This window comes from Rhincodon typus, chromosome 18 (assembly GCF_021869965.1).
Source record: "Rhincodon typus isolate 14 chromosome 18, sRhiTyp1.1, whole genome shotgun sequence".
NCBI classification, from domain to species: domain Eukaryota; kingdom Metazoa; phylum Chordata; class Chondrichthyes; order Orectolobiformes; family Rhincodontidae; genus Rhincodon; species Rhincodon typus.
The window spans coordinates 6,995,410-7,022,608 of NC_063349.1; the positions used below are offsets into that span (position 1 = coordinate 6,995,410).

Consider the following 27,199-nt stretch of genomic DNA (forward strand, 5'->3'; position numbering starts at 1 on the left):
GCCAAGCAGCATCAGAGGAGCAGGAAAGCTGACGTTTCAGGTCCAGAAGAAGGGTTCAGACCCGAAACGTCAGCTCTCCTGCTCCTCTGATGCTGCCTGGCCTGCTGTGTTCATCCAGCTCTACACCTTGTTATCTCAGACTCCAGCATCGACAGTTCCTTCTACCTCTAACAGAGATATTAGTTTATGCCTTTTCCAATCTCAGAATGTCTCAACTTGCTATTTCAATTAATGAAGTCCTTTGAAGTGTATTCACTGCTGTGCTTTGTGCTTCATTATATGTTATTCCACAATACCACAATGGTTGGGTTCTGTTCAGTCAGATATCTTGAAGTTTATTTCCAATACTAACTATTCACATGTGATTGACTGCATTATTCAGGGAAACTGTGTGAGATTTGGGTATCTTTTCTGTCAGAATGTTTACATGTCATAATGTCCTGTAATTGTCTTAAAGGTACAGGCCTGACTGGTCTGGAAGCTGTCACAATATGGAAGTAACTGGTCCTATTTCATTGTTCATCAGTGTTTTATAGAATCCCTACAGTGTGGAAACAGGCCCTTTGGCCCAACAAGTCCACACCGACCCTCAGACCATCCCACCCAAACCTATCCCCCTATAACCCACCTAATCTACACATCTCTGAACACGACGGGCAATTTAGCATGGCCAATCCACCTTAACCTGCACATCTTTGGACTGTGGGAGGAAACTGGAGCGCCCGGAGGAAATCCATGCAGACACAGGGAGAATGTGCAGTTGCCACACAGACAGATGCCCGAGGGTGGAATCGAAACTGGGTCCCTGGTGCTGTGAGACAGCAGTGCTGACCCGTATAGAAGTATTGCAGCCAATGTGTGTTCAACAAACTTTTTCAACCAGTAATTAGATAGTAATCCAAAAGCAAAACGAACAGTGGAAATCTGAAATAATCTGAATTGCTGTGATGAATGCACTGTCAGCTCTGATTCTCTCTCCGCAAATGCTTCCAGACCTGCTGAGTACTGCTAGCATTTCCTCCTCCTGTAATGAGGTACCAGTACCATGTGAAATTTCACAGCCATGTAAAAGGGTAGATGTGCTCTGAAATTATTTTTTTTTAACAGTGTGACACTCCCTAAGTTAGATACTCGGAGCATCAGCCAAGGTTTTCGTGGTCACATCCCTGAAGTGGGATTTGAAACCATAACCTTCTGATTCCCCGAGTTCTCCTGTGATAATTTTCTGACGGAAGCTGCTAGCCCAGTCGTTGATTATAGCTTATCTTTCTAACATCTGGATTGGTCTCCTCCACACCACCTCTCGATAGTGGTTGACCTCTCCCTGGCAGCGTGATGGCTGGGGATTGGAATTTAGCAGTGGGGCCAAGTTGCTTTGGTTGTTGGCAGCTCCCATTTGTTTGGACAAATCCTTTCCACTTCTCCCTGGTCAGGTTCCAGGCCAAATCCTTGGAACCATTTGGACCCGAAATTGCTAAGTCCAAGCTCGACAATGTGAAGTGTTTTGATTTTTTTTGTTTCGAAATTCTGTTTTATATGGTACGCCATTTTTTTGGGCTGAAAATAATGTAAGAACATAAGAAATAGGAGCAGGAAGAGGCCATTTCGCACCTCAGTACTGCCTCCTATTGTATAAAGTCATATCTGATCTGTCTCAGGCTTCCACTCCTCTCTTGTGTCAGCTCCTCATAGCCCTCAACTCGATACTTCAAAAATCTATTGAACTTCTCTTTAAGTATTTTCTGTCATCCAACCCCCACAACTCTCTAGGATAGAGAATTCCAGACATTCACATTTGAGTGAAGAAAGTCCTTTGCACCTCAGTTCTAAATGAATATCCCTTTTCTCAATAATTATGCCCCACCACCGAAGAGACATCTACCTTGTCAGGTCATCTCAGAATCTTGTGTGCTTCAATAAGATCACCCTTCATTCTTCTCAACTCTAACGAATATAGGCCTAACCTGCTTAACCATTCTTCAGAAGTCAACCCTTTCATCCCAGCGATCCATCTGAGTGAATCTCTTTGAACTGCATCCAAACCCATTGTTTTCTTTCTTCAAGACCAAAATGCTTCAAGTACTGTATTCAGTACTCCAGGTGCGCTCTGTACAGTTGTAACCAGGCATCCCTATTTTTAAAAATCTAACTGGCCCAGCAAAAAAGGCCACAGTTCAATTTGCCTTCTTAATTAGAGTCATAGAGCATGTAAACAGACCCTTCGGTCCAACTCGTCCATGCTGACCAGATATCCTAAATTAATCTCGTCCCATCTTCCAGCATTTGGCCCATATCCCTCTAAACCCTTCCTATTTATCCAGATGCCTTATAAACATTGTAATGGTACCAGCCTCCATCACTTCCTCTGGCAGCGTTCCATACACACACCACCCTCTGCTTGAAAAAGTTGCCCCTTATGTTCCTTTTAAATCTTTCCCCTCTCATCTTAAATCTATACCCTAGTTTTGGACACCCTGCCCTGGGAAAAAGACCTGGGCCATTCACCCTATCCGTGCACCTCATGATTTTATAAACCTAATTATTTGCTGCACTTGCATGTTAACATTAGGTGTTAATTGCACTTCCCTCAGATATTTTTGAGCCAATCAATTTTTCAGCCATTTTTTCCTTCCCCTTGCATTTGTTCCAACACATTGCAATGGTAATTGAAGTTGTGGGTGGCCTGTGATGGTGCTGACATTTTCTTCAGTGCCAGCTTTGGCCCTCACAAATGGAGCATGACCAAGTGTAGAGTAAGCCACTCTGCAGCCTGCTTTAATGCCCGTTCCTTAACTACCCCATACTAACTTGAGAAGAGGACTCTTGATTCTCTTTCACTCTTTTCTTCAATCTCCTGTCCCATCCAAATCCAAACCCATCATCATTGTTATGACAGTGAGAACAGCACTTCTTGCAAGAAAGTAAATTTTTGTTTTTGAAAACAATAATTGGGACAGCAGCTGCACAGACCAAGAAAAGAAGTTTACTTTTCAATGAGCAAAACACCTTTTGCAGAGAAAAAGTTAATACTTTCCAAAGACAACTCAACAGTTTTCAGGCATCCATGCAAAGAGCAGTACATCACAAAAATAATGTTAACTAAGAGGTGTGAAGCCAACTACATGCCACATTTTGCAATCCTTTTAGAACAGGATTGAGATCCCTCCAGCTAAAAAAACCTTTCAGTCCTCTGGTGCCAAAGGCATTTTCCTTCCTCACCTCAATGCCATCGCAGCAGCTAATTAACTCTTAACTTTACTGCTGTCAGCGGGACTGTTCTGTGTGGGAAAAATGAAGAACGCATTCGGCTTCATAATGACATATGCTGCTATATTTAACTGTGAATGAAGCTTTCAGAGATCTATCTAAGTGACCTGATAAGGCCCAAAGAAACACACACTTATTTTTCTTTCAATGCTGTTTTCAGCTGGAGCCGAGTTGTTTCTGACAGTAAACCTTTTGTTTTATAAAGTTCAATGTTTAAAATGTAGCTAGAATCCCAGGCCGGCATTCACTGATGGTCTGGATGTAATTCTGGGTCACAGAAGGATTGTGTCGAAAATTGATACCACAATGTCAGTCTTGTCGACTGAAATTAAGCGCTGTGCAGGCTGACTTTCCTGTTATTTCACTTTGCTCGGCAACGGACTTTTCTTGTGAATGCCACTTCGCTGATTCAGTCTGGGCAAGGCTGTACTGTGTGTACTCAGAATTTTCAGTGCAGAAACGGGCCTTTTGTCTCAACAGGTCAGTGCTGATGTTCATGCTGCGCACGAGCCTGCTGTCACCTGTTGAGCCAAAAGGCTGTGTGGATTCAGGTCCCACTCTCCTAACCTGAGCACAGAATTCTCGCTGACGCTCTTAGTGCAGCACCTCCTCAGTACTGTCCTATCAGAGGCACCCATTTTTCATTAGATGTTAAACCAATGCACCATGGACATAAAGGATTTTATTGCGAGATTTTGAAGAAAATCAGAGAATTCATGTGTATGATATCCTGGCCAGTTAAATATATCATCTCATCAAAATCACAAAAATGACCAGGACAGTATCACATTGCTCTTTATGGGACCTGACTATAAGCAAGTTGGCTACTACATGTCCTATATTACAACAGTGACTACTGGTATTATCTGTTGGGGTCTGTCAGGAATGTCTGAGACCAAATGGAACAAGGTAATGGTTATAACTGATAAAAGGGTAACTGAACTAGGTGTATATTATATGGGGAACAAGGTGGTGTTGGAGTTTTGTGATATGAAAATTAGCATAAAACTCTGACTAGAAATGTTGGATTCTATCCAATCAACCTTTTAACCTCTGCTGTTTAACAACCACACTTCGAAATGTTATTTTTTTTTTTAGCTAGAATTAGATTTAGCCTTTATTGTTATATATACTCAATGAGTACAGTGAAAAGTTTATACGTCACCACTTACAGTGCTATTTAGGTACAAAAGTACCTCGGTACAGCTACTTCAGTTACAAGCTCTTAGAAAACAGAGAAATAGAACGTCCAGTGTTGCAGAAATAAACGTTCATAACAACGGTTCTTCCAACCCAGACCACGCTGGCACCGAGCCTTCAGTCTGCACTGTGCCCTGGCTCCAAACCGTGCTTCACCTTGAGGACCATGAGGCTGGGAGATTACCACGCGGGTTGGTTGATGTCATGTCCAGCGAGAGGATGCCCTGCTGGGAGATGCCCTGGAAGGCCACCCAGAGATGCAGCTATGCCAGGCCAGGAGGTCGTTTGGAGAAGATGCTAAGAAAAGGAGAAGAAGAATGGGTGGAGCAGACAAGCTCTGGCTGGGGCTTCCTACTCCCCTGCCATCTTGAACCGTTGTACTTTGATAATGCACTTTGAGATGGTGACAAACATATATGTAGCTACAGGCCTGTCTTTGTCTGTAGTTCTCTACCTGATGGGTATACAAGAACACAAGGGAAGGGAACAGGAGATTATAAGAGTCTGTCCTGCCATTCAATGTGATCTGGGACTTCACTCTCCCACACATTCCCATATCCCTGGATTCTCTGAGATACCAAAACTATGTCCATCTCAACATTAAATATACTCAGCAATGGAGCAATAGAATAATGAATAATAATGCAGTAGAATGACATTAATTTAATTGGACTGGTAACCTAGAGGTCTGGAGATGATCTGCTAATGTGCATTTATGTCCCAGTATGTTCACTATCTGAAGTTAATGAAATAAAGCTGGGATAATAGGCTAGCATCTGAAACTATGAAACCCTGCAACTATTGCATTGTCTTAAAAACCCAATAAGCAAACCAGCAATGACAACATGATGAGAAATGGCAGGGGGCTTTTGTAGTGCAGTGGTGGCATCCATACCTCTGGGCCAGGAAGCCCAGGTTCACATCCCACATGCTCCAGATATGTACAGCAACACCTTTGAACAGGTTGATTCGAAATATCCACAACTGAATGAGTTGCCCACGTTGACCTTGGCATGGAATTTAGATCAGTCACTTCTGTGAAGTCCTCATGATTTACACCAATGCAATTGTACGGTTCCACAGACTGATTTATGCATTGGTCTGATGTTTGTATGATTCTGAGAGAACCATTAGCTAATATCTGAGATGTGTCTGTCACCATACTAGGTATATCATGTCCCTTTGCTAGTTCAGGCCCAAAAAAAGGTGACAACATGGAGGGAAACAGACAGGATTGAGTGGCACTGCGTTCTCATCATTAACTCTAGACTCCATGCAGTCTCAGTGCATCATTCCCTAGTTGCAGCAGGACCTGTCAGCGTCCATGCTTGGGCTGATAAACAGCAAGTGACTACGCTTCCAAAATACTAAACTAGCTGTCAAGCATTTCACAATGTCCTGAGCATATGAAAGTTACAGTATAGATGCAAGTTCTTTCTCAAAATCTTCCTTCTAAATGCACAGACGTACAAGGTAATGATTCTATAGTTTTGTAACCCGGTGAATCCTAGTAAATGGTGAGAATTGTTGGGAGATGATGCATTTGAAAAATATGAAACGTGCTCGATGAACTACCTTCTGAACTTTTTCCTCTCATGGGGAATTGCTAGATTTTTTTTCAGAGGATTTGTTTGAGGAAGTAACTCTGTCACTATCTTTCACTTAACAGTAAGTTCATCACCGAGGTTACTTTATCATTCATGTGATGTGGGCATCACTGGCTGGGTCAGTATTTATTGACCATTGCTAATTGCCCTTGAGAAAGTTGCGATGAGCTTCAGTCTGACACTGTAAGGGACCGAGTTTCAGGTTTTTGACCCAGCAACACTGAAGGAACAGTGTGATATAGTTTCAAGTCAGGATGATGTGTGACTTGGTGAGGAGCCTGCAGGTAGTGGCTTTCGACTGCCCTTGCCCTTCTAGGTGTTAGAGTTCATTGGTTTGGAAAGTGCTGGCTAGGGAGCCTTGGTGAGTTGTTCAGAGCAGCTTGTAGATAATACACAATGTTGCCACTGTATGTTAGTGGTGGAGGACATGAATGCATGTGGATGTAATGCTAGTGTTAAGCAGGCTGCTTTGTTTTGGATAGTGTTGAGTTTCTTGAGTGTTGTTAGAGTTGCGCTCGTCTCGTCCAGGATGTATTCCATTACTCTCCTAACCTTTGCTTTGCAGAAAATGGACAGGCACTGGGGAATCAGGATGAGTTACTCACTGCAGGATTCCTAGTCTCTGATCTGTTCCTTTAGCCACTGTATTTATATGGCTAGCCCACTTCAGTTTCAGGTCAAAGTTAACCCCATCAAATTGATAGGAGATTCAATGATTGTAGTGCTATTGAATGTCAAGGGGTGATGTTAGATTCTCTCTTGATGGAAAAATTCATTGTCTGTTGCATGTGGGTGGTGAATGTTACTTGCTACTTGTCAATCCAAGTTTGCCAATCCAGGTTTTGCTGCAGATGGCCATGGACTGCTTCAGTATCCAAGGAGTCACGGATAGTGCAGATCACTGTGCAATCCTCAAGAAAGCATCCCCATCTGAAGATGGGGATATGAACAAATGAAGCAGCTGAAAATGGTCAGGCCTAGGACACCATCTGAGGAACTCTTTCAGAGATACCCAGAAGTTGAGATGACTGGCCTCAAACAACTATAACCATCTTCCTTTGTGCTATGACTAGATGAGAGTTTACCCCTCAATTCTCATGTACTCCAACTTTGCTAGGGTTCCTTGATGCCACACTTGGTTAACTGATGTGTGGATGTCAAGGACATTTACCCTCACCTAACCTCTTGAGTTCAGCTCCCCAGATCATATTCATCCTCCTGAGTATGGCAACTACTGATTTTTCTGAAGGCATTCATACAATTTAACTCTGAATGTTAGTTCATCCACATTGTTGGGTGACAGAACCTCTGAGGGGGGTGAGTTCTGGAGATTAATCTGAATTTTTCAAGTTGTGATTGGACCAGATAATCCTCATTTGCGTAGTTATCTTGATTTGATTTGATTTATTATTGTTACATGTACCTAAGTGCAGTGAAAACTTTTGTTCTGCATGCAGTACATAACATACAAGGATGTGGAGTAATTGAACAGAGCGAGGCATACAAAATTACAGCTGCACAGAAGGTGTAACAAAAGCAAGATTAAAATTGGATCTGAAATTTGAGAGGTCCATTCAGAAGGCTAATAACAGCAGGGAAGAAGCTGTTCTTGAACTTGTTGGTGCGTGTGTTTAAGCTTTTGTATCTTCTGCCTGACGGAAGAGGTTGGAAGAGATTATAACCATGGTGGGTGGGGCCTTTAATAATGTTGGCTGCCTTTCCGCAACAATGAGAAGCGTAGCTAGAGTTAGTGGATAGCAAGTTGGCTTGCGTGATGGTCTGGGCTGTGTTCACAACTTTCTATAGTTTCGTAGATACATTGAGTGAGTGGGCAAAGGTCTGGCAGATGGAATACAATGTAAATAAATGCGAAGTCATACATTTTAGTAGGAGTAATATAAAAAGGATTATTACTTGAATGGTAAAAAATTGCAGCATGTTGCTATGCAGAGGGACCTGGGTGTCCTTGTGCATGAATCACAGAAGGTAGGTCTGCAGGTACAACAAGTAATTAGGAAGGCAAATGGAATTTTGTCCTTCATTGCTAAAGGGATTGAAATTAAAAGCAGAGAGGTTATGTTGCAGCTATACAAGGTGCTGGTGAGGCCACACCTGGAGTACTGTGTGCAGTTTTGGTCTCCTTACTTGAGAAAGGATGTATTGGCACTGGACGGGGTGCAAAGGAGGTTCACTAGGTTGATTCCGGAGTTGAGGGGGTTGGCTTATGAGGAGAGACTGAGTAGATTGGGATTATATTCATTGGAATTCAGAAGATTGAGGGGGGATCTTATAGAAACATATAAAATTATGAAGGGAATAGATAAGATAGAAGTAGAGAGGATGTTTCCACTGGCAGGTGAAGCAAGGACAAGAGGGCATAGCCTCAAGATTAGAGGGAGCAGATTTAGGACTGAATTGAGAAGGAATTTCTTCACCCAGAGGGTTGTTAATCTATGGAATTCCTTGCCCAGTGAAGTAGTTGACGCTACTTCAGTAAACGTTTTTTAAAAAAACGGTAGATTTTTTTTGAACAATAAAGGAATTAAGGGATACGGTGAGAACGCGGGTAAGTGGATCTGAGTCCACGAAAAGATCAGCCATGATCTTATTGAATGGCGGAGCAGGCTCGAAGGGCCAGACGGCCTACTCCTGCTCCTAGTTCTTATGTTCTTACAGTCCTGGGCAGAGCAATTGCCGTACCAAGCCATGATGCATTCAGATAGAATGCTTTCTATGGTGCATCTGTAGAACTTGGCAAGGGTCCTAATGGATATGGCAAATTTCCTTAGCCTCCTGAGGAAGAAGAGGCATTGTTGTGCCTTGTTGATCATCGCATCAATGTGGGTGCGTGGGTAATCTTACATATAACAATTGTACAAAATTTCAGCAAGTGGGTGGCTAATTTGTGGGACTAACTGCCTGGTAATACATTAAAAAGCACACTTTGGCATGTTTCATTACAGATTCAAAATAATCTTGTGTAATGAGAGAATAACAGCGGTTCCATAATGTGGGACTACAGCTGTGTGGTATATCACAGTGAGAGCTTTGAAATTTGTAGAGTTTGCTGAGTGACCAGTAGTTGAACTCTGAATGGCCAGAGGACGTACCTATCTGAAGATAGCTGTGTTATTGAAAGGGCACAGATTCACCTTTGCAAAATTGTCCATCGTACATTGTGCGGTAGAGCCTCCTTTTTTGTTTGAATGAAGAAACATTTCCTGAGGTTCAGCATGAGCAATGTCACAGGAGAGTTGTTGGGAAGTTAGGTACAAAATGAGCCATTGTTGAGGATGGCATGATGACTGGCTCTGCATCCCAAAAAAGATAATTGTCCCATTCAGAACCAATCTACCAGTAATACTGCATTAACTAATTTCTGATTCAAAATTATCATTCTCGAAATGAAGTTTATAATCCTGCTAGGAGCCAGTCCCTAGCATCACACAGCAGGATAGTAGTGGTATGTAAGTATGTAGTAGCAGATGGCTGAAAATAAAGAGAATCCCAGGGATAGTGTTGAAATGCGCAAATAAAACAGAATTACTGAGGAATTTAATTACTCGAAGGGCGTTAAGCACTTGCTTGGAGGGAGCCAAGGATTCTGGTTTTCAATAGTATTTCTGCAGCTTGCTGTATTATTGGGTTCATTAACTTCCTTCAGAGGGGTTTAAATGCTAGTCATAAATAAATGATCCTCCCCACACTGGGAGTGGAGATGACAGGCAGCGCTATGCATCTGCAGTAAAGTGATACTTTCATGAGCATGCTCACTTGGAGATACACTCGGAACCAATTCAAACTGGGCTATTATTAGTGCTTGTGTTTCCACATCTCATCAATGAATGAAGAGGTTTAGATGAAGTTCTACAGTCATCTGTGAATCAGGTTGATGAAAGTGGACGTGACTGCATTGGGGGAGGTGTAGAAGAAAGCAATTCCCTTAAGTTTAAAGATTCGAGAAACTCTTGTTTTCTAATAATTCTGGTTAACGTGCCAAAGAAGTGCCTTGACAAGGTCTTGAGCCCAGTGTGAGATTCAAAACAGTAGGACTTGAAGGAACAAAAAGGATGTTTACATTGGTGAGAAACACATTTGTGGAAGAAGCAGATATATTTTTAAAAAAACCGATTTGTTGAAATCTACCAGACAAACAGGAGGGACTGGAACATAAGGGTAAAAACTGAAAGAACTGCAGATGCTGTAAATCAGAAACACAAACAGAAATTGCTGGAAAAGCTTACCAGTTCTGGCAGCAGCTTTTCTTTGAACCAAAATGAACCCTTAAAGGGGAAAGGAGGTACACAACAAACAAAGTTGGTAAGAGCTTGATTTGCAGGTTGAGAAAAAATGGGGTCAGTACAGTAGAGAAGATACTGTCATGTTCCCTGCAGCTGCGGTGAATGATGTACATGTCATGTATGCTCTCGACCACAGTTTCATTCAAGTCTCCTTGCCAGCTCTGTTGGTGGAATGGATGACTCCTGGTACATATCTCCGGGGAGGTTGAAGCATTACCATCAGCCTGAGTTGAAATCTCCAACCCTTGCTATCCTGACATAAGGATTAGGAACTAAAAAGTCTGCTTTTAAAGATTGCTGCTTATTTTTCTGCCATGTGTTGTCAGAACTCCTGAGTAGTGATCAAAGGCCTCTGCAACAGAGCCATTAATGTGACTGTTGCTTGCTCGCAGTCAGATAGTTGTGGATTCAAGACCCATCCCAGTATTGAGGGAAAGCTGCACTATCAGAGATGTTATCTTATTGATTAAAAGTTAAACTGACACTCCTTCTGCTCTTACGGAGACAAGCTATCTCAATACTCTTTTCCATGGAATGCATAAATAGGATGTTGTGTTTATCTATATTTTACTGGTAACTTCACTAAGACTTCATTGGCTGTGAAACAGTTTGGTTGTGTGAGGTTGTGAAAGGCATTAGATAGAACACAAGCATTTTTTTGACCAAGTGATAAAACAGCAGTTTACTATGGACTAGGACAGTGCTGTGTTGGTGTCAGAATAACACAACAACTTGACCAATAAATCGGCAATTGGGAAGATCACAAGTTCACTCCTCAATCTGCTTAAAAATAGGGGGTCGCCCATTTAAGACAGAAATATAGAGAAAGTTTTCTGTCACAGAGAATCATGAGTCTTTAGAACTGTAATGATCCCAGTCAATGGTATTTATTGGCCAAGTGTATTCCCAGAATGAAACCTGGTTTGGCAGATCTTGTTCTGCTGATTAATTAGTGTTGTTTAGTAGCTGACACATATTTATATAAGGCTGTAGATTTCCTTTAACAATAGAACAAAAGTTTATTATAAAAGTTAAATCAATAAAACAATTAAGCAATCTAAATATGAAAGACCAGTTTTGAAAAATCTTAAAGCTCATGGCAAAACCAAGACATCAACTATCCTCCAACACCGTCAATTTACAGAGATTCGGGTCCAGAAATTGCCTGTTTTTATATCAAATCTTTAAGTTGTAAGTCAGCGATTCTTCCCAGTTTTCTTTTGTTGCAAACTATGGAGGTTTCTCAGGCCAACTGGGAGCTGAAACTTTCTCTGCTTCTTCACAACTTTGGAAGCTGCACAGACTAAATTTCTGCTGAGGTAACTTTTATTCCCTGAACTGCTTTGAAAAATTTCTTTTGAGGAGAGAAGCTACAATTGCTTCTGACCAGAACTTTGACGTTTTCTGAACTGAACTTCCGAACTGAATACCCAAGTTAATGGCCATGTGAAATTTACTTGTCATAAACACCACAGTATAAACATCTTCCATTCGCGTTCCAGGGGCTCTCCCAAGCTCTTGCAGTCACTTGCTGTCTGGATTGGGTCTCTGTAGCAGAAGGACTCTTTTGAACTTGTCATTTTTGGAAAAAAAACACTTCACATAAGCAATCAACTTGTGAAAATATGCAACTGTTTCGAAATCCAAACTATCAAGAAATGACATTACCACATATATAAATTGCACATGTTTCAACAGGCTATTTCTTAAAGGGTGATGGAAGCAGAGTCTTTAAATATCCTCGAGGCAGAGGCAGACAGATTCTTGATGAGCAAAGGGGTGAAAGGCTATTGAAATTAGGTGGGAACGTGGAGTGATCAAATTCATCTGATTGAATGGTAGAGCAAACTCGAGCAAACTGAGTGGCCTACTTCTACTCCTTCATATGTACTAAGTAATGTAATATCGTCCAATAAAGCAAACTCAGGCACGACATTTGACCTCAGCGTTGATTGGGGAGGGGTAGTAGGTCAGGATTCCCATCATGAAACACCATGCAGTGAGCAATCTGAGGGCTGTGTGTACATTAACCTGGGGTATGATAACCCCTCAGTCAGTCCGCAGACTCCTAGTGTTCACTGTCTGACCATGCTCGCAAATGTTTCCTTGGCAACAACTGTTGTCTGCAAAGCTCAGCCCAAAAAAGGGACTTCTTTTTGGAGGGTAGAAGTTGCGGCAAGAGAGCCGAGGAAAGAAATGTAAAAACAATTAAAAGTCTTATTTGGGAACAAGAACAGAAATGTGACAACAAAGGAGCAATTTTGTGCAGGAAGAAATATTGTAAATGACATCGCTATCTACTTGTAAAAGCATTATTGTCCAGCAGAAAATTATCTCTAATTTTTAGCTGAATTCTATTCTCTATTTAGATTGAGAAGAGTGCAATGTGTAATCTGCTGGTGCACATAAACTGTGATTTGCCATAGGCACAAATGTTCAGGAGGTAATGACTGAATCTTCAAGATAAGAAATTTTTAAAGATGTTAGTGAAATGAGCAGTCTGTCTCCGGGAGCCTTTAACTTGCGTGACTGGAATTCCAATGCTCGGACTGGTGGAGGGCATCAAGCTGCTGGTCACCTGAAGGGGCGTACTCCTGGCAGGGTGGAATGATCAGTTGTGTACCTTGGTGTGTCACCCACTTCACTGTGATTGTCAGTGAGTTATTTCAGACATGGCGTTATCGCAGTCCAGCCTGATCCTCTCTTGACGCATCACCCATATTCGTTGGCTGAGAAAAAAAGGCACCTTGGATAGCTTTTAGATTTGCTGGGACGCTGCTGTTAATCAAAGTAGCCCTCAGAAGGAAATTTTGCATCTGTGTAATGCCTTTCATGTCCTCCGCCCATTCCAAATATGCCTCCCAAGCAATTAATTGTTTAACCGATGTGCAGTCAGCATAGTTTAAGTAGTCAAACATTTGATTTGATTTGATTTATTGTAGTCACATGTGCCTAAGTACAATGAAAAGCTTTGTTTTGCGAGCAGTGCAGGCAGGTCAGAGCAAACAAGGACATACAGATCACAGGGTGCTTAGACAGAGTAAGATGTTCAAGATTACAGCTGCACAGTGGTGTGCAAAACAAGATCGATATTAGCAAGATCAACATTATTTTGGACATGAGGTCTCACAAAATTTGAATAAAATACCAACGAGCTGGATTTGCCGTTGAATGAGGGACCAACGTTGTCCCAAATACAAGAGGAAAATTCTGCTTTTTTTTTTGATATGATTATAGAGTGGGCGTAGATTTAACATCAGACCTTTACATGACAGCATTAACCAACATAAAGCTGCTCAAGTCCCTGGAGTGAGTCTTGAACCTTACAGCTTTTATAGCTGGCAGTCTCAGCTACCCGCTGTGCCAGACTGACATTTGCTGTTGCCACTCTATCCGAGGTGAGCTAACAAAGTACACATCATGAATGATAGCTGGGATCATCCTAGACTGTGCGGCCCAGTTACTGAGTGGATAACCTCGGTGAACCTTCAGAGGAAACAAAATTTGTGGAGATCCCAGTGGGTCAGGCGGCATCCGCTGTGATCTCCAGCAATTTTTGTTTTCAGTACAGATTCCGGCATTGGCAGTAATTTGCTCCTACATTGAGCCTTCAGAAGTTACCCTGTCAGTTCCTTTCTTTATTTTCTCATTCTATTGTGTTGCATTAGTATGCAGCGTAAATGTCTGAAAATAGTCATTCGTGCTACTTCTCCCTGTTAATCCGAGACACCAACAACATGGTGAGGCTTGTTGGGCCAATTTAAAGGCATTATTGCTCTTTACTGGTTTCTACTTCTGTTTGGTTTTGCATCAACGCTCAATAAATCTCTACAAACAAAAGCAGAAATTGCTGGCTGGAAGCATCTGTGGAGAGAAATCAGAGTTAATGTTTTGGGTTGAGTGACCCTTCCTCAGAACTGGAATGAATCTCTGTCCAGCTCCCCTTACTTTTGGAGGCTTCCAGTTGCAATATTCCTTCACAAAGTATCGTCAACGCTCTATTTTCTCATCATGATTCTGTATCTCCGAGTGGCATTGCGAAACTTGCAAGTAGTATGCTTGTAAGTCAGGACTGTTTTCTTTTTCAGGGCTCTGGGGAGTATACCATGGAGCAAGGATTTGGGTGGGATGGAAGGAATTGGCATGAGTGTCTGCTTCCAGGCCAGTGCTTGTATTTTGCCTACAGAGGGTAAGATGATAGACAACCCTTTATGCCAACAGAGACCCTCAAGTAGACAGTTCAGAACCACAGTAAGGGCTTTGTTCTTTCACAGGGGTGTTACCTGTGGCAGGTAAGCACTTTTCCATGTGGTAACCTGCCAGGTATACCCTGTACCCTCCTTGCAGACTCTGGGTATGGGCAACCCTCCTCATTGAGCACAATGTTGCCCATGGAGGATGGGTCCTTCCTTTTCATGATTGCACCCTCACAAGGGCCTGCCTCATTGCCCCAGGTGAATCAGACATATCCACCTTTGTTCCAGGGCCTCCTCTATCTTGGTTGACCAACCGGACCAGGGCCTCTTGCACTCCCAGCTTTGGTCAACAGGAACTCCATCTGCAGGCAGTATATTTTTAATTGATTTGCAGGACAGGGCGTCGCTAGCTAGGCCAGAATTCGTTGTCCATTCCTGATTGACCAGAGGACAGTTAAGACTCAACCACATTACAGTGGGTCTGGAATAAGATGTAGGCCAGACCAGGTAAGGATGGCAGTTTCCTTCCCTAAAGAACCTCAGTGAACCAGATGGGTTTTTCCAGTAGTCGACAATGGATTCACGGTCATCATTAGACTCTTCATTCCACGTTTTTTAAAAATTGAATTCAAATTCCACGATCTGCCATGGCAGGATTTGAACCCAGGTCTCCAGAACAATACCTGTGTCTCTGGTTTAGCAGTCCAGAGGTAATACCATTAGGCTGTCACCTCCCTTGAAGTTAACTTCCAGGAACTTTACTTCCTGATGATCATAAAAGCCAGTGTGGTTTTCCATGGCAAAGTGAGGCAGGGTTGCCTCAGTTCTCTGGCCAGTAGATGTTGCCATCACCGTACAGTAAAATCCTGGGCACCCTTTCTCTATGAGATTAGGTCCTGAGGCGTGGGCCACTTGCACTTATGTGACCCTCGCTTCTTTCATTGTTGCCCATCACAGCTCCTTAGAGAGGAGATGGAGTTAAACTTACAGCTATGCAGTGCCATCGTCCAGCTCAGAACCTCCCAAAGTGATTCACAGCAAATTGAGCACTTTTGAAGTGAGGCCACTGTCAGAATGTTAGAAATGCAGCAGCCAAATTGCGCACAGCAAGCTCCCACCAAACAGTAGTGAGGTAACTGAATGGGTCACCGCTGAATGATGAGTCGGTGTTGCCCTGGTCACAGACACACATGCGCGCGTACACAGCCACACAGACTCAAATAAAGAAAACATTTAACAGGCAGGGTTATGGGACTAAGTGGATGGCTGTCTCCTCGAACCGGCACTAAATTGATGGATTTAATTGCCACTTTGCAACATGAGTCCATTACAGCCTGATTTTCCATGTTCGGGCATGTCTCTTCGTATTATGTGGCAGATGCATATAATGTCGCTGCTCAGTTAACAGCAGATGCTGTGAAAACTGCTTCATGTCACAGATGACAGTGATTTAGTGGTGTCACACATTTGGATTGCTGCATGACAAAACATTATGGAGAATACCGAGTCATTATGTTGTGGTGTTGAACTGAAAGGCACATGTCTATGGAACGACTACTCAATTGTTGTTGTTGAGGGGTGGATTTAGACTCTTAATCTGCTCACCTGCTGCTTATGGCTGCATTTCTTCAGGCAATTCCCAAGTTTACTGGGCTAGACTGTAGTCTCAGGAGTTTCCCATTGCTTGCCAACTATGTCAGAGCCCTGATTCAATCATTTGCTTCATCCAGGTGTGAGCATGACTTCATTTCTGAAATCCTTTGAGGTGTGGGGATGAATTGTGTTTGATGTCTTTTTTTAAATTGCAGCATTTAAAACAATGGCTGCCAGCTAGGGAGGAGACAACAAAAGGATATTTAAGGCTTTGGCCATTTCATTTGTTTTTGAGGAGAAGGCATGGGCCATAAATTCATCAAACATCTTTGTTAAACCTTGAGATAACAAGGTGTAGAGCTGGATGAACACAGCAGGCCAAGCAGCATCAGAGGAGCAGGAAGGCTGACGTTTCGGGCCTAGACCCTTCTTCAGAAATTTCTGAAAGCTCTACACCTTGTTATCTCAGATTCTCCAGCATTTGCAGTTCCTACTATCTTTGTTAAGCCTTGTTAGCTTAATGGGCTTGATTCTTAAAAAAAAGGTGGAGTTGTAAAAACTTGGCATGCTCACTTTGTTTTCTGAATGGTCTTCAGATAGGACTGTTGGCACCTTCTGTAGTGCCTCACATCTTTTACACACTGGCATCTCGTGTCCACATGTGGGCAGCATCCGAACCAGGCTAAATGTCCACAACTTTTGTATACACCTGGTACCTTTTCAAACACGGCCTGGCCATTCCTGAGGTGTCAAAACTGTTCCAGATACTGCAGCAAGCCTTGTTAGTACCCAGTTTCTTCTCACGTTCTGAGGAAGGGTCACTCAACCCGAAACGTTAACTCTGGTTTTCTCTCCACAGATACTGCCAGACCTGCTGAGCTTTTCCAGCGATTTCTGTTTTTGTTGCTTGTCTCGTTTGGTGCTTTGTGGTCAGTGTCACATTGGCTGTTCTGTAAGGTCAATAACACTGTGCATTGCAGAAGGTTGTCCCTATTTAGATTGCAAAGCCTGAATGCTATTTGAGTGCTTTCTAGCTGGTGCATTCATCTATCAGTTGAGTGACTGCAGACAATCATTCCTTGATATTTTATACCCTAGACAGTTTTGTTTTAATTTTCTCTGATGATGAGACAGGAAATTGTACTAGATGTATGATTTAATACATGTCACAGGTTATAGTTCTGGCAGAATTTGGAAATATAACATCTGAAGTGTGATCGAAACAGAACTTTCTACTCAATACAACTGGAGTTGAAAAGCTCTGGGGCAGCATTGACCTTGCATTTGGCAGCAATGCAGAAGAAGGGGAGATGTTAGGTTTTTCAATACCACAAAGATTTTTCAGAATTAATGGGGGGTGTAGGGTGGGGTGCGGGGTGGGGGGGGGGGGGGGGGGGCGGGGGGGGGAGGTGAGTGCGGTGGGGAGAGCATGTGGAATTAGTGTTTGGCTAAAGTGAGTGGAAAGTAAAACCTTATTATCATATCTGCAGAAATGGGAGTTACTTCCTCAATTAGCAGAATTTGCTTCCCTTTCATAGCACTGGTGGCACGTTCTGCTAAGAATAACTTTGAGGGCCACACCTTGTTCCTGTGTATTTGTTGGACTATAATGATCTGAGGGGGGAAGATTCAAAGCTTTTGTTGTTGTATGTCTTTAAAAGGAGGACTCCTGTTAATGGGGTGATGCTTTTGGTTAACTAGCTCATTATTAGCAATGTTCAGCAGTGGCACAGTCCTGATTTTCCCTCAGATTTCTGTGCGGTCAAATTTTCAGCCTAGTAACCCAGTTTAGTATCTTAATTATGGAGCTATGTGAGTCTAAGATTCAAAAGTCCCAGAAGTGACTTCCTGCATCGGAGGGAGGGGGGGAAGGGGTAAAAGAACAATAATATTCGGAACTGAATGCACTGCCCATATTGGTCCTTCATTTTCAAATTTACAGGTCAAGTTGGGCCATAAGTCTCACTTATAGTTTGACTGTTCTTCCTCCAGTGATTTTTTTCTTGAGTGACAACCCCTTCCTCTGCTCTTGTCACACAGACCCAACTACAGATATCTGTAGTTCTCCATAGAGTCATAGAGTAATACGGAATGGAAACGGGCCTTTCGGCCCAAACTGGGAAAAGCTGACCATAGCGCCCACTCAGTTCCAATAGCCCGCACTTGGTCCATATCCCTCTCAACCCTTCCCATCCATGTACCTATCCAAATGTTTTTTTAAATGTTAGTATTGTACCTGCCTCAACCGCTTTCTCTGGTAGCCCATTCCATATATGCACCACTCTCTGCATGAAGAAGTTGTCCCTCAGGTCCTTTTTAAATCTTCCCTCGCTCACCTTAAAACCATGTTCTCTCGTTTTCAATTCCCCATCCTCTGGAAAAAGACGAATTACATTCATCCTATCTATGCCCCTCATGATTTTATACACCTCAGTAAGGTCACCCCTCATTCTCCTACGTTCCAAGGAATAAAGTCCTATCCTGGCCAACCTCTCCCTATAACTCGGGCCTACTAGTCCTGGCAACATCCTCGTAAATCTTCTTTGCACACCTTCCAGTTTAACTGTCTTTCCTATAACAGGGTGACCAAAACTGTACACAATACTCCAAGTGCAGCCTCACCAACAACTTATACAACTGTAACATAACGTCCCAACTCCTATACTCAGTGCCTCGACCAGTGAAGGTCAACATGCTAAATGCCTTCTTTACCACCTTGTCCACCTGTGACGCCACTATCAACTAACTATGTACTTGTATTGCTAGGTCCCTCTGTTCCACAACACTCCTCAGGACCTGAGATAGTAGGAACTGCCGATGCTGGAGAATGTGAGATAACAAGGTTTCTAGACCCGAACGTCAGCTTTCCTGCTCCTCTGATGCTGCTTGGCCTGCTGTGTTCATCCAGCTCTACACCTTGTTATCTCACTCCTCAGGACCTTACCATTTGCTGTATAAGTCCTACCTTGGTTTGACTTTCCAAATTGCAACGCCTCACTTATCTGCATTGAATTGCATTGGCCAATCCTCAGCCTGCTACCCCACCTGATCAAGATCCCTCTGTAATCTTTGATAACCTTCGCTATCAACGATACCTCCCAATTTTGTAAGTTTGTGGATGATACTGGTCATGCCTCCAGTTCCAGCCTCTTCTACATCGTGAATTTTCATTGTATCAACTTGGACAGCTGTGTCTTCAGCTGCCAAAGACCCTTTCAAGTTCCTACTTTAAACCTCTCTGCCTCGCTCCCTCCTCCTTTAAAGCACTCCTGGAAAAATCTGCTTCTTTGACTAAACATTTGGCAGTGTGTCCTGATATCTTGTGATGACTTGTTTTAAAATTTTTAACCATAATGCTCCTGTGAAACAGCTTGACTTTGTTGCATCCACTATATGAATGCAGATTGTTGTACTTGATGTTAGTCCACTGAACAGCCCAGGTCTCAGCACCAGTATGCCAATGGACCAGATTAGTATCCGTGGAAAACTTGCACTGCACAGACAATGAACTAGCCAGAACCTTCAAGAGAGAAGAGGAAAATCTAATATTGTGCCCCTATTATTTTATCTTTTTAAAATTCCTACTTATCTGTTTTTCAATAATATAATCCAGTGCTCACACTCTTTGGTTGAAAGAAATGATTTGTTGGGATGAGAGCTATCCTCTGATGTGCTTTTCCCTAAGGCACTGTCTATTTTAAAAATGAAAGTGCACTCACTTAGTAGAAGGTCACATCTAGCTGAATTTATCTGGTAGAGCTCTGGGAAGAGAGTTTGGGAAATCCGATTCCTGTTTCTTTTCTCCTGCTGTCCTCTTTCAAAAGCATTGATTCCTGCTAGACTACAGGACTATTGGCATCCAGTACTGCCCTATTAGGGGACAGATTAGTGAGCAGACGTCACTGAATGATTCAGCCAAGGGGCTACCTTGGTAGTTCTTACACCTCTGGGTCAGAAGGTTGTTTAAGCTCCACAAAGTGTTGCCCCAGTGGAAGCAGCTGACCAAGGCTCCAACCTGGGCTGTCCTGTCTGTATACGTTGACCCAGTTACACCCAAATCAGTCAGTTAAAATGCCTCAGGAGGAGCCCTGGGCTCCAGGTTTCACTCCTGTCCGAAGTGCCTGAATCTATCTGTTTTGTCAGCTTTCACCCCTCAGGCTGGTTTTGATTAAAAGCTTTCTGGTTTTCACATTTCAGAAACCTATCTGCTGACAGGATCGGAGGACTGCTAAAGTTGTCTGCACCGTATCTGAAGAGAGCTGGTTTTGTAACTGTGTATGTAAGTAACTACAAATTAAACTCGTCAAATTTTTGTCCTACCCTTGTCCCAGTAAGGATGATGTTTTTTTTTGGTAATTGTAATGAGACCCATACAGTGGCAGTTTATGTTAGATGAGGGAGGAGAATGAATTCCTGGGAGAAATGCGGTTTGGTTAGGACTGGTTGTAGATTATGATAGGAATTTGCGTTACCAAATGAGCGAATCTGCCCTTGACATCTGAAATACCTTCAACAGCAGGCCTGCGTCTGCAAGCTTAGCTTTCAGAGTTTCGCTTAATCAGAGCCTTTTATCTCTTGTATCTTCTTAGTGAATCCGCATTGCACTTTTTACATATCATAAGAACAGGAAAGACTGGGTAATTGACTCCTTTAAGGCTGTTTTTCTCTATTTAGTTACGTCATAGTTTACCTACATCTCAACTTTATTTAGCCACGATTGTTCCTTATCACATATGACACTTAACTAAAATCAACATATTCATCTCAGTCTTGAATATAGAGTGCCCACTGCAGAATATGTACAGGCTGCTTAAGCCTTCCAAATAACATTGTCCTCTTATCTTTCTCTGCTTTGATCAGGAAGGTCATTTCAAATTCCAAGCAATTCAAAACAAATACAATACAATACAGAACATGAACATGCCCTTCAACCTACCAAGCCTGCCCTGATTCCTAAACTTTATTTAGACCCTTTACTTGTTGCCAATACACAGTATCTATCCCCCTGTTTGCCTCCCATTCATGTGTCTATCGAGATGCACCTTAAACATTGCTAACGTGCCTGCTTCCACCACCTCCACTGGCAGTACGTTCCAGGCACCCACCACCTTCTGTGTGAAAATTTTTCTGTGCACTTCTCCCCTAAATTTTCTTCCTTTCAGTTTGAACCTATGCCCTCATGTAGTTGACCTTTCCACTCTGTCAATGCCTCTCATAATTTTGTAGACCTCTACCAGTTTGCCCCTCAGCCTCCGTCTTTCCAGTGAAAACAATCCGAGTTTATCCAACCTCTCCTCATAATTAAAACCCTCCAGACCAGGCAACGTCCTGGTAAATCTCTGCTCCCTCTCCAAAGCATCCATGCCCTTCTGGTAGTGTGGTGACCTCAGAACTGTATGTCACTATTCCAAATGTGACCTAACTACACCTTTACAGCTTGCCAGCTTTTGTAGTTAATGCCCAGGCCAAAGATGGCAATGTGCTGTATGCCTTCTCGACCACGTTACCAACTTGTGTTGTGACTTTGAGGGATCTGTGGACCTGTACTCCCAGATCCCTCTATGTCAGTGCTCCTAAGGGTTCTGCCATTAATTGTATAATTTGCATCTGAACTAGATCTTCCAAAATACATCATCTTGTATTTGTCCAGATTAAACTCCATCTGCCATTTCTCTGCCCAAATTTGCAATCTGTCTATATCCCGTTGTATCTTTTGACAGTTCTCCTCGCGATCTGCAACTCTGCCAATTTTGGTGTCATCCACAAACTTACTAATCAGACCACCTACACTTTCCTGCAGGTCATATATTACAAACAACTAAAGTCCTAACACTGATCCCTGCAGAACACCCACCAATTACTGATCTCCATTCTGGAAAGCACCCTTCCATCACTACCATCTGTCTTCTATGACCAAGCCAATTTTGTATCCATCTAACCAGCTCACCCCGGATCCTGTGAGACTCTACCTTTTGTAGCCGCCTGCCATGAGGTACCTTGTCAAATGCCTTACTAAAGTCCATATAGACAATGTCCACTGCCCTTCCCTCATCAATCATTCTCGTCACCACGTCAAAAAATTCAATCATGTTAGTGAGACATGACCTTCCCCGCACAAACCCATGCTGCCTATCACTAACAAGTCCATCCGCTTCCAAATGTGAATAAGTCCTTTCTCTCAGTATCTTCTCAACAGCTTCCTCACCCACTGATGTCAGGCTCAACAGCCTGTAGTTACCTGGATTATCTCTGTTTCCCTTCTTAAACAAAGGAACAACATTGACCATTCTCCAGTCCTCCAGAACCTCGCCTGAGGCTAAATAGGATGCAAAGGTATCTGTTAATGCCCCAGCTGCTTCCTCCCTTGCCTCCCCATAGTATTCTGGGATAGATCCTGTCTGGCCTTGGGGACTTGACTACCTTGATGTGTTTCAAGACACCCAGCGTTCCCTCCTTCATTATGTTGACCTGCCCAAGATTATTCACACACCTTTCCCTAATCTCAACATTTCTCATGTCCCCTTTTTTTGGTGAATACCAATGTAAAGTACTCATTAAGTATCTCATCTATTTTGTCCAGTTTCCACATGTAACTTCCCTCCTTTATCCCTGAGTGGGTCTACTGTTTCCATAGCTACCCTCTTGCTCCTAATATATGGATAAAAGGCCTTGGGATTCTCCTTAACCTTGCTGGCCAAGGACATTTCATAGCCCCTTTTAACCCTCCTAAGTTCCCTTCCTACTTTCTCTGTATTCTTCTTGGACTTTGACCAGTTTTTAGTTGACTAGATCTTAGGTATGCTTCCTTTTTGATTGATTAATCTGATAATTTCCCCTGTCATCCAAGGTTCCCACCATTCCTGTCCTTCATTTTCACAGGAACATGTCTGTCTTGCACTGTAATCAACTGGTATTTTAAAAAATTCCCACATCAGAGATGTGGATTTACCCTCAACAGCTGCTCCCAATCCACATTCTCCAATTCTTGGCTAAATTGGCTTTCCCCCAATTTAACGCCTTCATCAGACGTCCACTGTTTCCTTAACCATAAGTATCTGAAATCCGAAGGAACTGTTCCCAAAACGTTCCCCCACTGAAACTTTGATCACTTGGTCGGGCTCATTTCCCAATACTAGGTCCAGTATCTCCCCTCCCTCATTGGACTAGCTATGTACTGTTTCAAAAATTCCTGCTGGACATAGCTAACAAATTGCTCCCCGTCCAAACTCCTCGCAGTAAATGAGTCCCAGTCAATATGGGGGAAGTTAAAACCACAATAACCCCATTATTTTCACATCTTTCCAAAATCTGACTTGATGTCTCTTCCTCTGTCTCCTGCTGGCAGCTGGAAGACCTGTAGTACAATCCCAGCATGTATTGTACCTGTTGAGGTTGGTTGGCTTGCTGAGCTGGTTTGTTGTTCCGCAGACATTTCGTTACCGTACTTGGTAACATCCTCAGTGCAGCCTCTGATGAAGCGTCGGTGTGTTTTCCCGCCTGGTTTTTAAACTCTGGGGTCCATTGCGATGGATTGCCTCACTTCCGGGTTTCCTCCGTAGTGGAATGTGTATGGGGTCGAGTTCAATGTGTTTATTAATAGCATGCTTCGTGGAGTGCCATGCTCCATGTGGACAAGGAGAACCACAACTTCAACTGGGACAACACCAAGATCCTGGGACAGGCTAGGCAGAGACAAGCACGAGAATTCCTGGAAGCATGGCACTCCACGAAGCATGCTATTAATAAACACATTGAACTCGACCCCATATACAGTCCACTACGGAGGAAACCCGGCAGTGAGGCAATCCATCGCAACGGACCCCAGAGTTTAAAAACCAGGCGGGAAAACACACCGACACTTCATCAGAGGCTGCACTGAGGATGTTACCAAGCACGGTAACGAAACATCTGCGGAACAACAAACCAGCTCGGCAAGCCAACCAACCTCAACACCCACAACCCGAGCTACAGATCTACTCCAAAACCTTAGATGTATTGTACCCTTCTTATTCCTGAGCTGTACCCATAATGCCTTGTTGCCAGAGCCCCCCCGCCCCCAGGGTGTCCTCCCTCAATACAGCTTCTTCCTCTGTCTCGTCCAAAATGTCGATATCCTGAAACATTAAGCTGCCAATCCTGTCCTCCTTTCAGCCATGTCTCTGTGATAGCAACAACATCATAATTATATGCATTAATCCAGGCTCTAAGTTCATCCATTTTAGTTGTTCTACTTCTTGCATTGAAAGCAAATACAGTTCAAGCCTCCAGTTCCACTGAGCTCAGTAGCGCCTCCCTGACTGCTGGTCCTGTTAGCTATATTTACCTTAGTCTCGAGCTCTTCCCCACTCTCTATACTTACTGACTTGCTGCGCTGGTTCCCATCCCACTGTGGCATCTTTCAATGCACATGAAGTCAAAGTGCATTCACACTGAAATAAATCTTTCTTCCTTCTCTCAAGAAGCAAGTTGCTTCTCAAAGGTATTTTTGATGCTTGTACCCATTCAGTCTCCCTAAGGATCTCCCAGTGCTGCATTATATCAGACTCCTGTCAACTTGCTTCATCTGAGCAGGGATGAATTTGTTTCCTGTTGACTCATGGACCTGGAGTGCTACTGCCTCTGTTATTGTTCTTCAATATTCTCTGAAAAACACCAATGATGGCTCTCTGCTTTTGCTTTAATTGCTTCCCTTGTTTTGTTCTGTCCTTGCTGCTATGTAGCAGGAATATGGTAGATATCAACTGAATGATTCAGTTCCTTATTGCCTGACTCTTCCATGTATCTTGGCTCTCATGGGTTCAGGGAGCTGTTTTTATCTGTGGACATCTGCTTCAGGCCTCATTGCTGTCCTCTAATTCCACTTGGAGACCTCTGCATAGTGATTGAATATGATCTGCTCCTCGCTGATATCCCTGTCTCCCACCATTACCATTCCCTATCTGTGCCCACTAGAACTCAGCAGAGACCATACATAGTTGTATGACTCTCTGTCTTTACCAAATCAGCCACTGGGCAGGATTGAACTGACGCTGTTTTCTCTCACTATTCCTCTTCTAAAGTAAACAATACTCCTTCACCAGAACTGCCAAACAGGGGCATCAGCATCGAGAAACTTTAATGGTTTGGTTAGTATTTCAGTGTAACTGTTGTGAAACTGGGAGAATTGGAATAGAGTGAGTTCTTAGATATGTTACAACAACAGAAAAGATTAGATTCACATTGCTGCAGCAAATAGATTTATTTGGTGAATATGCCATAAGATCCCAAGGGATAAGAATAGGAGAATGCCATTCAGCCCTTCAAGCCCCCTCTGCCATGGCTGATCAGAATGTGGCCTTCCCTTCACTTTCCTGCTGGCTTGCTCCCACTCCAATGCCCTGTAGATTAAAAATCTAACTCCATCGTGAATATATTCAATGACACAGCCTCTGCTGTTTTCTGTGGAAGAGAATTCCAAAGGCTAACAACGCTCTGAGAGAAGAAATTCCTCCTTTTCTTCATCTTAAATAGGAGATTCCTTATTTTTAAGCTGTTCCAATGGGTCTGTATTCCTTGAGGGAAACATTCTCGCACACTGTCAAGCCCCTGAGAATCTTCCATGTGTCAATATGATCTCATCTAAGTCTTGTAAGCTGCAATGACTGTAGGCCCAATTTGTTCAGTGTTTCCTCTCAGGAATGAGCTTAGTGAATCTGCTCTGAACATGCAGTTATATCCCTTCTTAAGTAAGGAGACCAAATTTGTAGAATTTTCTAGGCGTCATTTCACCAATGACCCGTACAATTGTAGCAAGGCTTCCAGACTTTTTTATTCCATCCCATTTCCGTTAAAAGCTAACAGTTCATTTGCCTTTCTGTAACTTGCTGTAACTGCATGTTAAATTATGTGCCTCATATACAAGGACACTCGGATCCCATAGCAATCCACATTGCCTCTTTCTTAAAATCACGTTTTGCTTCTCTGTTCTTCCCAATAATGTGGGCAACCTCACATTTTCCCCCATTAACTTTTAATGACCAACTTCTTGTCTGCTCATTTATATCCCTTTGCAAACTCTTTCTATCTTTATTACGCTTGCTGTTCTGCCTGACCTTCTTGTATTGTCAGCAAATTTGGCAACAAGACTCCGATTAATCCAATTCATTCATATAAATCTTAAATGAATGAACTCCCAGCACAGATCCCTGTGGCACACCACTGTTACAGTTTGCCAAATGGAAAATGGTTAATTTGTCCTCACTTTCTTTTTCCTATTCATTAGTCATGTTAAAATGTCACTGCAAATGCTGCGAGTTTAATCATGTGTGATCGCTTTTCACGTAACACTTTATTAAGTGTCTTTTGAAGATTGCCTGTTTAATTCTTGAGGGGCTTTTCTTTTCTGTGAGAAACCCACTACATGTTGTTATTTTCTCAAGAGAAAGTTTGAAGTAAATTTGGAACAAATTGAGAAGGCTCTAGATTATTAGTGGTCGTGTTTTATTTTGCCCACCAGTGCCCTGTTTGTCCACACCCCCCACCTTAGTGAAGCTGTGCTGGTTTAAGTGACCTTTGCATAAACTCTGTTAAAACTAGTACTAACAAAGCAAATTGTCAAGCTGGAATGTCGGACAAGGCTAGAATTGAGGAAGAATTGGAAGTTTTGCTCTATTTATTCTTGAGATAAGCCGGACTTTGTTCGATGAATGATCTTTATTGCAGTACAGACTCTGTATACTGACCGCTGGCATTCTGGCATATGTTGGGAGACCACAGAATGTTTGGTGGGAGTCCTTGCAGGAGCAAGCCGTTACATGTGAGGGCTAGATAGGTAATTCAGTGTTAGTGTTTGAACTTTATCATTCCCTCTGTCACATGCACAACTTCCCCACAGTTTACAGCACCTATAGGGCTTTTACTGGCCAAAGCTTGGGTGAGTGGAACTTGGGCCAGCAGTGGGTGTCAAATCCTATCAGAGATAGTAGGAACTGCAGATGCTGGAGAATCCAAGACAACAAGGTGCAGGGCTGGATGAACACAGCAGGCCAAGCAGCAT

General features: G+C 42.9%; 1 protein-coding gene across 1 annotated transcript in view; it reads left to right on the forward strand.

Moving 5' to 3' along the window:
* The window catches only part of tmtc1 (transmembrane O-mannosyltransferase targeting cadherins 1), a 176,534-nt gene that overhangs the window by 67,641 nt on the left and 81,694 nt on the right, over positions 1 to 27,199 (forward strand). The window contains exon 5 of the mRNA XM_048607814.1: positions 20,362 to 20,439. Within this exon, the coding sequence (XP_048463771.1) occupies positions 20,362 to 20,439 (78 nt within the window). The remainder of the gene's footprint in view (positions 1 to 20,361; positions 20,440 to 27,199) is intronic.